Here is an 11,670-nt window from a genome sequence, read left to right as displayed (position 1 = left end):
TCAATCTACGTTTTCCACTGTGGGAGGGGTTTTTCATTTCAGGCAGTGAGATGAAATAGAGAGAAACGCTCTGGTCATTCATTCTGCCCAGCCCTCCTCAGCTCAGGTCACAGGGCAGCATCACAGTGCCTGTCTCGGGTCTCACAGCAGCTTCTCTAACACACAAACACACACAAAAGCACAAGTGTAGTTATGATGCGTGTCGCTTTCATCCTCCTGCTCTTCCTCACAGGTAAGACTTGTTTACATGTCTGAAAGAAGGAAAAGTTTCTCATTGTTTGATTTTCTATCATGTGGCTAATTTGTCTTTCAGAGCCCAGAGACAGCAAAGTATTAATGATACCTTTGGCTGCTTTAATCTTGTTTTTCCATCATATTACTGCTGTTTTTATCTGATTGATGAACTGTTTGAGGATGAGGAGTGTTCTCACAGTGCTATTTCACATCATATTTTAAGCAGACATTGAAAATCTTGAACCAAAAATACAAAATACTAAATTACAGTTATAGAGAGTCACAGAGACAAACAGTTATATTATATTGATGATGTGATGTGATTGTGATTATTTGGGAAAGAAAAAGATTTATTTTTAAAGCTGCTCCGGTGGATTCCTTGAGGATCAATCAATTTATAATGTTATAAAACAACTTTGTCCTTGAAGGATGTATTGTGAATAGAAATAATGATGTTAAAAACATTTGCAAAGGTGGGAGAGGTTCACTGAAGCTGAAGGCTGTGAAGAAGTACATGAATTAAATATATTTGTTTTTTGTAATAACCCTGAGATTTAGTCAAGTATTGATTTGTATATATGTAGGAGCAGGATCTAACATTTCCTTTTTTTATATCATTTAATGTCTTATTGTTACTTGTTGCTTATTTAGGTTGTTAGGCCTGATGATACATGTTGTATGTTATTGCTATATAGGTTTGATTTTGCATTTTGGTCTGTTTTAATGTGGTTTTTTCTCTCTTTTGCTTTTGGTTTGCCTGTTTCTCTGTACTTTTTAATCTTTTACTGCTTTTGATAGAATACTAAACAGATCTTCATTGAAGGGAGGAAAAGAAGTGAAATTAGTGACTTTAAATGGAAGAGAAATACAGAAGCTCTCCTTAGTCAGCTAACAATATAACAGCAGACTGTTTTTTATTGTAAACCTGCAAAAGGAAAATCAAGTAAAAATAAGAATTAAAAAATATACATATATACACATACATTGTTTAAGCACATACCAATATTGTAATTTGGGGGTTAATTGCTTAATTAAAGTCCTGGAGTTAATTATTTGTGCTCTTAAGTTACTTAATTTGTGCATTACTGAAGCTGTGAGCACAAATTAAAAGAACATAACATTAAAAACTATGGTCAGTTTTTATAAATAACACATTTTTGCTCTCGAATTACTTCATTAAAGCTTTCAAATCACTTAAAGCTGTAGTGCGGGACTTTTTACGTCCGTTACAGTCAAGCCGTTGCCAAACAATGAAGCCTTTCACCGCCAGGTAAATCTCTCTGTATTTCGCAGTATATTGGAGTTTTTAAATCTGGTGTCTGTGGCGACTTACCCGCACTGGCGCACCATTACTGATGCGTTTTATGTCAACCAGCAATGACTGGTTTGCGACTGTCGACTGCGGCGGACTGTTCTAGGTGTGCCCCAACTGCTTCGCATCGCCAGGGTGCTGAAAAGTGCAAAAAGTGTCAGGGGGTCTGTGGGCCTTATTCTATTCTGTGAAGACCTGCCCTACCCTGCCTCTGATTGGCTAGTACTTGTTGCCTTCGCTGGTTGGGTTTAGGCATGAGGAGGTAAGAATATCAGGGTCAGAACCAATCAGCCGGTCCTTGGCGATAATGTCAACACTGTTTGTGTGATTACTCTCAGGTTTAATTTGACCACTTAAATAACATGTTGGGCACACAAATGAACAGAAAGTGACTTTAAACAATATTGTCAATTTTATGAATGACTCACTTGTGCTCTTGAATTAATTAATTTGGATTTTTTTTAAGGATATTTAGAATTTATTAGGGTTTTTGTACCAGGTTCAATCTGGGAATATAAGATAAATCAAATTAATTTAACAAAAATACACTGGGGGAAAAATCTATAACAAAATATGCCTAAATTACACAAATTACTATCAGTTACAATTATGTAGCATTTGAACTAACAACAACATTAGCATCCAGACATTGCAATCCAAATAAAGTAGAATAGATTACATTCAATTACGCAAACTAAGAGGCTGCATAATGTTAAAAACCAAAGTTTATATTACAAAAGGATTTTTTAATTGAAGTCTTAAGAAAAAACTGAACTGATAATTGTTTCTCTGTAGATGGGGCACTCTGTAAGAGAGTGTGCAGTTACCAGGACATTGTGGACTACCTGAACCTGACTACAGATAATACTGTGTTTAAACTGACCCGGCCTGTTCTGGACTACACACACCCCACCACAGTAGAGCTGGACATCCTGCTCTACGCCATCCTGGCTGTGGTAGGTTTCTGCTGCTGTGTTAGCTCAACGTTCATCTTTCATGCAGCTGATTAGCTCTGACGTGTGTTTGTTTATTCACAGATTGAGAAAACACAAACTTTCATTCCTTTTGTCTGGGTAACAATGGTGAGTTGACTGAGTGAATATTAATTGCTTCACCTTTTCATTATCTGAATGTCTGTAGACGTGCTTTCACCTGTGACTCCTGACACCTGTTGTTTTCTGTCACTCTTGTCTCTTGATTTTTCTTAACCCTGCAGATGTGGAACAATGAGCGCATCTCGTGGGATCCCGCTCAGTTTTGTGGAATCACTCAGATTTCAGTTCCTCGTGACATGCTCTGGAAACCAGACCTCTTCATCTATGAGATGTGAGCCACAGACACACACTCACATCAAGTGTAGCCCATTAAAAGATACACAACAACAAACAAAACAAACACAAATTATGCTTATTCGCTTTCTTATATTTTTCTGTTAAATATGAAGAAAAAAATAATAGATAAGAAAAAACAAACGAAAAAAGGAAATTAAATTGAAATTTGAAATTAAGGGAAGAGAAAGTTTGCTGTATGTGTGCACTGTATAGACGAAGAACATTATCTAATAGCCTGATATTTGCTCATGCCACACATCCTGTGTTTGATTAGAAGGTAAATGACTTCTACATATGCTTGCTTTTATTAAAGTACACTCAACTGTTTCTACACTATTATTAGAGTAATAATATGCAAACATTATCCTGCAGTGGTGAGCGGAGGAGCTCCGTCATGAATCGATTCAGTGGTTGATTAATGTGAAACACGGCGTGTGTTAAATGATTTACAAACAGGCCGTGAAAAGAGTTTGTGTGTGTGTGTTTGTTGTCTCAGGATACAGAAAGACGACTCACCTCAGAATCCCTACATGTACGTGTCCTACGATGGGACGATCACCTCTGAAGAGGACATGAAGGTAGTCAGCACCTGCAAGATGGACGTCCACAAGTTCCCCTTCGACACGCAGAAATGCAACATCTCCATCGGCTCTGCCATACACTGTGGTGAGGCATGGAGTGTGTGTTGTCTCTGACTGTCCATACTGAAGATCAGAGTTGTTGAACATGTTTTTATACCTCCCTCTCTTCTGTCCACAGTTGATGAAATTCGCCTCATCCCTTTCTCCAACTCGTCTCGGGCCACGCAATTTTCCCGAGAGATGATGAAGACTCAAGGAGAGTGGGAGTTCCTCCAACTATCTGTCGCCAGCTACAATTTCACCTTTGACAACAAACCGTGGGAACAGCTCATATACACAGTACGCAAGACAGATGGGGACAAATCAAAGGAAAAACCAGAATAAACGAGAGAGAGAAACGTAATGAATGCAAATGCCTCCATACAGGGCATGAAGGCTCACTGAATGGTTTGATGGGAATGAGATGAGACAGACGTCACAGTAAACAAATAGGAGATTTAGGAGCGATGTGTCAGACAACGCTCTCCACCACCATCAACAAAACACAAAATTAGGAAATATCTTTTGGAAGAATGGTGTTTATCTCTCAATGCTGTGACAATCTATGCTGAGAAACATTAGAGCTAGATGCTCAGCGTGGCCCAACACCTGGCTAAGACACTTTAATTTTTACACTTTCAATTTGTCACCTATTTATAAAATCCTGACAGGTCTCAGGGTGAAACAAAGAGGAAATCTCTGGGTGCTATTTTCTTGATTTTGACAGGTAGTTAACCATAACAAAAAACAGAGTTTACAGACATTGAGGGTACGAATGCAAAGAATACAAAGAAAAAAAACAGAACAGTACTGAGAGTGACTCATAATAGTAACTCTAATCATAATGATACAGTAATAATAAGAAAGGTAATGATAATAAACCTCCAAATGGACTAAATGAAAGAAAAGAAAGGGACTGTTAAGGGTGTGTTATGGGAGAATAGGGATCGATAAATCTGTTGGGCGTATATATCAGCCAATATTGGTTTATTACAAATATAATGGTACAGGCTATATGTTGAACAATAAGTAACAAGAAGTTGTAATACACAAACCTCAAAATGTTTGAGTTAAAGTAGAGACGGTGTCTCACCAACTTTAAATAATCAGTATTCAATCAGTATTGATCGAGCTTTACTCTCAAATTGCTTAATTCGATGATTTGTGCTCTCAAACTAACTGAACATAACATTATAAAAATATAATCAACTAATTTTTGTCCTCAAATGACTTAATGTGAGCTGTAGAGTCACTTAATTCAAGACTTACTTACTTACTCACTTCCGGTTAGCTCTCTGCTAACTTGAATGGGGATCAAATTATTTAATTGTGCGGCTCCTCTAGACTTTCCAAAAGTTATCGAATCGATTGGATCAAATTCTGATGGCAAAACGAGTCATTTCACGGGGGTTGTGTGACGCTCAAAGCAGTTTATCCACTGTTTTACAGCCACAACAGTAGCGACGGAGTAGACAGCGGCAGAGCTTATGACATAAGCGCATGTCGACAGTGTTTTTGTAATTACTCTCATTGCCAGAAGGGGGAGACAAATGTCCCATACTGCAGCTTTAATTCAAGCTTTTAAATTACTTAATTTGACCACTGTTAATTTCTGCACACATACTGTAACTTCAAACAGTATTGTCAGTTTTATGAAATACTCATTTGTGGTCTGGAATGAGTAAATTCAGCACATGAATGCTGAAATGAACAGAACAAATTTTTATTAATTAATAATTTGTGTGCACAAACTAAGTAATATGAGTAACTGAGTAATATGAGTAACTGACTTGTGCAAACAAGTTTAAAAAAAAATTACTCGCAGGTCTTAATTTTTGTTGTAATTTGGTCGCCTGATCCTTGATCCTGTCCTCCTAGTTCACCATGAAGAGGAGACCCCTCCTCCATGTCATCAACTTCCTGTTGCCCATCCTGTTCTTCCTGTGTCTGGACTTGGCCTCCTACTTCATCTCCGACCATCGAGGGGAGAAGCTGGGCTTCAAAGTCACCGTGCTGCTGGCCATCTCCGTGCTGCTGCTCATCCTAAACGACATCCTGCCTTCCATGTCCAACAAGACCCCACTCATAGGTACAAAAACCTGGACCTCACCGGAGTCCTTAAAGGGTCAATTCACCCAAATTACAAAGAAAACATAAGTCATCACATATCACTAGTGTTGTCCAGGCATCAACCATTTTCACTGTGACTATTTCTTTGGTAGAAAGTAGCTGTTTTATTTCTGCAAAGGCATCTTGCTGTTGAGCTGTCAAAATGTAATTTTTTAATGCTTTGAATACCACAAATTAAATTCTATTCGCTTCTATTGTAGAAGACAATCAAACCAAAATGATCTACATGTCTAGATATTACCACCAAATATGTTTTTTTTATGATTTGGCTGAACTGAGTCTTAAACAGGATCATGTTTCATATAATCAGGAGCACAAACTACCAATATAACAAGTAGTTATTGACCGTTTCTTTCTCTCAGCGACCTACTGCATTGTGATTTTTGCTCTGATGCTGCTCAGTCTGCTGGAAACAATCTTGGTTACATATCTGATGGAGAAAGACTCCCAGGAGAAGCTCAGGCTCAGGGAGGACTGGGAGGACAAACAGGAAAAAGACCAAGTTGATAACTGTAACACAGGTGAGACCCAGATCAAAGACAAGAGCAGAGTTTTCACAGTATTGTACATATGCTCGATCAGATTGTTTCAACTCTTAATTGAAGCTATTTGATGTTTACACTGAATGAAATATTCACACCTATGTTTTTATGGCTGCATCGTGTATCACATTGAAATATTCTAGATGTTTTGTGCATTATTTTATACACATTTACCCAAAATTCAATCTGACGTATTTGGTATCTTTGTCAACTTCAGGATCTTCCCTAGAATTTAAAATAAAGTTCTGGGTCTGATCAAGTTTTGGCTGAACAGTGTGAGTTTGCAGCCAACAGAAGGGCTGCTGCATGTTAGACATCTATCTGTAAATGCTGATTTCCCCTTATTTAGTCACAAATATTTAATGTCATTGTGAGTTTTCTGGTGCTTTTAATATTCAGTATAATTGTGAGTCATGTTGCTGGTCCTGTCACTCAAAGCTGCTGTGTGTTTTCAGATGAGAAAAGACGGACTGGCTGTTCGTGCATCTGCAAAGTGTCCGACGGTGAGAAACAACATGAACTGCTGCCTGTCGCTGCAGAGGTACACCATTATAGATACAGATTCAGCACTATTAGGAGCCCAGGGGAACATTGGAGAAAGTTGTGTGATTTCACATGTGTGTTATGACGTAGGATCTTTACATGCTAAATTTTATCATCTTAACTGGGACACACAGATTTTACACATAAAGGGTCAGTTTACTTGTCAGGGGGAGTACTACCCAGCCTGTGAAAACAGTTGTATAGTATCTGTGGCTCTGGGGGAAGATCCTGCAGGTCTTTATCTCTGCAGATAAAGAAGGCAACGCACTTCATTGCTAGTCCAGGTTGGACCTTGATTCATGCAGCGTTGAGGTCATATCAGCGTTACCGTAATTATGAGTTTCCAACTTGCAAATAGTGAATATGACAACGTCCAAGTCGTAATTATGAGACAGGGATTTTTCTGAAAGCTCAGATAAATCCGAGTTGGAACTTAATAATATAGAAGTGCCTGAAAACCAAACAAACATGGACGCCTCACGTCAGCCAAAGTCCGTTGTTCAATGTAAGCCCCCAGGGTGGCCCCAAGACTGCTGGGGTGAGAAGCCAATTTGACATAGTGGCCAAACTGTGTAATTACTACTTCTGGATCCGTCACGTGATGCACACTGGCACCCCAAACATTTTTTTCCCCACACACGATCATTGGAAAAGGAACTGCTGTAAAACAGTGAATCAAGTATTTTGACAACATCCATTTGGTCCAATAACATTTGGAAAATCTAGAAGAGCCGCACGATTAATTGATTTTATCCCCATTCAGGTCAGCAGAAAGCTACCCGAAAGTGAAGTTAGTGGAAGCAACATCTATTCCTATGATTTAGAGGGAGACCAGTGTAGCAAGGCAATTTTTCCTTTTATTGTATTTGCAGCAATATCATTGCACTGTTACTGCCCTCTTCTCCCTGTAATGCTGCTTTCTCTTCTATTAAACCATGAAAGACTGTGAAAGAATAGATTATGTAGAAGGGTTTAGTAGCTCAGTAAGTTCATAATTCACGATACACTATAATATATACTAATGTTGAGACTGCAGATTCATCAAAACATGACCACATAGCTGTACCACAGCAATGTAGGCAAAGGTTTTTGATGTAAATATCCTGCGTGATAAAATGCACAAAATGACACCATTTTGGCCACTCGGCTTACGATACATGATCAGTCTGTGTAGGAGAATAAACTGACTAACATGACTCTGCGCCTCCGTGTGTGTGTTTGTGCAGGTTGACAACATCGTGCAGTCAGGAGAGTCTCGTGTGTTACTGCTGATCCTGGAGGAGCTGAGGGAGCTGCAGAAAACTGTGAATCTGCACCTCAGCTGCAGAGACGAGGGAGGGAAGTCTTCCCACTGGGCCACAAGAATCAACAGAGCTTTCTTCATTTTCTACATCATCGTCGTCTCAACTTTTCTACTCCTCATCTACATGGAGTGGAAAAATTAAATTTATACCTTCTGGAGTCCAAGTTCATTTTTGTTTTTTTTGTTTTTTTTTAACTCTCCTTACTTCACAAGTATGGTGTCTTTTTTCTTCAACACAACTACCAGGAACCCATATTACAAGAAAAATGACACAAACGCCTATAAAAATGTACAAATCTTTAGCAATAGTCGCTCAAAATATTATTACAGAACAGTTCAAGGTTGTTAAAGTATTGTTTCACTAAACAAACACACAAAAACTGCAGGAAAAAAGTAAGAAATAAAACGTATTATAGTCTATTTACATGTAAAGTGATTTTATCCCATCTCGTTTTTGTGCCTTTTTCATTGAAAGTATACAGTGTGTATGCCATTGTAAATCACTAAAAATATTAATAGTTTAAATTTCTCTCAAAAATGTGTTATGATCTAGACATAAAATACTGTTTTTCAGATTAGACTTTGTCTCTACATGATATATGCTCATTGTATTCACCAACGAATAGACAAACAGAAGGTTAATACCTTGTCATACATTGTTTTCTGTATTGTAGACTGTCATGTATGCTTTGTTAATGTATTTGAGGGAGTCAGTAGCATTGCTGCCTTAGTTCTCTCTCTGTCCATGTTTACCACTTTGTCAACAAGACATGATGTAAAAATCTGACTGTAAAATGTTCAAGTGTCATGTTGTACTTTTAAAAACTCTGTCTTTGTCTTTTTGTTCATTCATGTAGTTTAGGTGAGATGATTCGCAATTCACAAACTTCTGAAAGTGGTGCTTCACATGATCCGATCCTGTAGGCATGTGTTATTGCTGTGGTGAAATTATACTGTAATTAAAAGATTTCATGCATTTTTTGAAGAGTTCAGAACAGCTATTACTGCTGAGGCCAGTTTAATGCATTGCTGAAGTTTTGCATTGGTGCACGAGGAAATCAGGTTGGCTTCTTAAAACATACATTTATTGGAGAGCCTTTCCTGAATTTACTTTTGATTCTCTTTAAACTGTCTATTTTTTTGTTTGTTGTGCCTTATGTGAAGCACTTTGTAACTTGGGTTTTGAGAAGTGCTCTATAAAAAAATGTGGAAATGTAGGAAATGTGAAACATTTTGATTTTTGATCCAGTAAAAATCAGAGGTTGTTTAAAGATTTATCAATAGTTGCACTGATGTACGTAAATGCCAAAAAAACTGTTGATGTAAGAAAATAAAGGTGCAGCTGTGTCTGGTGGTTTATGATGTGTTTAAGATAAACCTCGATGTGGTCACGAGCAATTCCCAAAATCTTATGTGCAGTGTGTCTAGAACAGAGAACCACCGGGTAATCTAATCAAGAAAATCGATCACTAAACTTTATTGCTTCCACTTCAAATCCTTCACGTTGAGAGCATTGTTAATGCGTGTGTGTGTGTGCGTACTTTTCGGAAACACGGGCTCACTGATGTCATATTTTCTACAATGTAATTGTTCACATTATCTCTCCATCTCAACAAACAGATCTGTCTCTCCTGTCCTGTTTCAGTCTTCTTTCACCTCACAGCTCATCTTTCACTCAGACCTTAAACCAATCACGTCCATCCTCACCAGCCCGATATCCTGTTGTTACAGCCACAGCGATGGAAACATTTGGCTTGACCTTGTGACCAGCAACATATAAAAAGGATGCCATACCCGAGGTTTGGTTGTAAAGCGAAAGTTTTTTTGTTTACAAAGAAAAATAAGTAAATAAATTGCCATGAATTAACCAAAACTACAGAAGTTGGGAGGCCTGGCCAAACAAAACATAAAGGTGGGGGAAACCTGAGCCAACAACATAAGGGGCTGTTGGACCTAGAATTTCCCTCCTTAACCTATCAAAAAGAGTGCATAACCTAAACCAATATACAAAGCTGTGAAAACAGGACTACCAGACCTCCGTCCTCAAAAAGGAAAAAAACACAAAATAAGGAACAAAAGAGTAAAGTACTATAATGCTAGCAGGCTGCTTAATCAGGGAGAGAGACAGCCTTCTCCTCCAGCCTCTCTTAAATATGGGGCAGGGCCACCTACTAATCATCTGATGAGGAGCACCTGATGGAGCAAGAGAGAGAGAGAAAAGAGGGAGAAAAACACAAGAGGGGGGGGGGGGGGGGCATGTAACACCCTCACCTTAAGATAGTGATTTTGATTTCGTCACACGTAAAAAACAAAACAAACAAAAAACACAACAAAATAATGGCCAAGTACGTTGTCTGCCACTGATGTGTTCTATATTAACACTGAAGGCCTGAATAAAAACACTCCAACACATCAGCCTCTGGTTTATATTACACATCTGCTGCAACAACAAAAGAGGGTTGTGATCAGTATAATTCGTAACAGGAACATTAGATGACCTGACGTACACCTCAAAATGGTTCAAAGCCAGAACCTCTTTTTCAATTGTCGAGTAAGGGCGCTGATTGAACGGTTGAACTTTTAGGAGAAGTACAGCACTGGGTGTTTTACTCCATCAGCACCATCTTGGAGTAGAACAGCGGCCGCCCCAAACTCACTTGCATCAATTGCCAGTTTATATGGATGATCAAAGTTAGGAACACAGGAGCACAGGAGCATTAGTCAGCAGGGCTTTAATCTGCTGAAAAGCATGTCGACAACTGTCAGACCGCACGAACAAAACTTTAGGGCTTAATAGGTCAGTTAATGGTGCTGCAACGGCAGAAAAGTTTTTACAAAACCCCCTGTAATAACCAGCAGTGCAGGCCACGTCTGGAACCAGGAACAGGGATTGCTAAGATCACCTCCACCTTGGATGGGACTGGAGGCACTTCACCTCGGCCTACTGCTTTCCCCAGATAGACCATGGTTGCCTGACAAAATTCACATTTTGCTAAGTTGCTTTCATTTGTGTCAAGTTTCTCAAACATCTCGCTTATCTGCTGGATGTGACTTTGCCAGGAATCAGAGTACATTACCAAGTAAGCTTCACACCCACAGAGACCAGACGGTACAATGTTAACCAGCCTTTGAAATGTAGCAGGTGCGTTGCACATCCCAAAGGATCCACTGTGTATTATAAAAAGTCATCAGGCGTTACAGAGGTGGAAATCTCCTTATCATGATCAGTTAACAGGACTTGCCAGTACCCCTTAAGCAAATCAAGTTTGGTTACATGTGAGGCATTTCCATCACTGTCAACACAATCCTCCATCCTGGGCAAAGGGTAACAGTCAGGTTTTGTCACACTGTTCACTATTCGAAAATCCATACAAAACCAATCAGATTTATCAGACTTGTCACCCAAGAGACGAGGACAACTCCACGAGCTCAAACTGGGCTCAGAAATCCTGTGCTTAACCCTCCTGTTATGTTCCGGGTCAAATTGACCCGGCTTAAAGTTTGAAGATCTAGGAAAAATAGTTAAAAGTATTTTTTCAGTATGAAACTTCTTCTGCTTGCCTTAATTAGTGTAATCAACATATAATATGAAAATGGTTCATCTCACATATTTGCAGCCACCCCCTGCAAGTTTATATCACATAGATACTGTTCG

The 11,670-nt window shown here is 38.9% G+C and overlaps 1 protein-coding gene and 1 long non-coding RNA gene across 3 annotated transcripts; one reads left to right on the top strand and one right to left on the bottom strand.

Annotated features, from left to right (window-relative positions):
- Positions 1 to 70: 70 nt before the first annotated feature.
- On the bottom strand, positions 71 to 2,788 carry LOC121886380. The gene is made up of 3 exons (XR_006092721.1): positions 2,699 to 2,788; positions 1,568 to 1,684; positions 71 to 155 (listed from the first exon to the last, which is right to left on the bottom strand). It is a non-coding gene; the product is annotated as an uncharacterized LOC121886380 (long non-coding RNA).
- On the top strand, positions 145 to 9,362 carry LOC121886379 (5-hydroxytryptamine receptor 3A-like). Of its 2 annotated transcripts, none has more exons than XM_042396294.1 (10): positions 145 to 232; positions 2,342 to 2,502; positions 2,584 to 2,628; positions 2,763 to 2,872; positions 3,374 to 3,543; positions 3,637 to 3,797; positions 5,376 to 5,586; positions 5,990 to 6,148; positions 6,625 to 6,710; positions 7,939 to 9,362. In XM_042396294.1, exons 1-10 carry the CDS (start codon positions 193 to 195, stop codon positions 8,155 to 8,157), a joined length of 1,362 nt encoding a protein of 453 aa, XP_042252228.1. In that variant the 5' UTR covers positions 145 to 192; the 3' UTR covers positions 8,158 to 9,362. The 2 variants fall into 2 exon arrangements, with proteins under 2 accessions (XP_042252228.1, XP_042252229.1); XM_042396295.1 differs by having other exon boundaries at positions 6,625 to 6,672; positions 7,939 to 8,018.
- Positions 9,363 to 11,670: the final 2,308 nt, after the last annotated feature.

Source organism: Thunnus maccoyii, chromosome 20 (assembly GCF_910596095.1).
Source record: "Thunnus maccoyii chromosome 20, fThuMac1.1, whole genome shotgun sequence".
In the NCBI taxonomy this organism is placed as follows: domain Eukaryota; kingdom Metazoa; phylum Chordata; class Actinopteri; order Scombriformes; family Scombridae; genus Thunnus; species Thunnus maccoyii.
The sequence above is the reverse complement of the archived record's forward strand: the minus strand, read 5'-3'. Positions and strand labels throughout refer to the sequence as shown.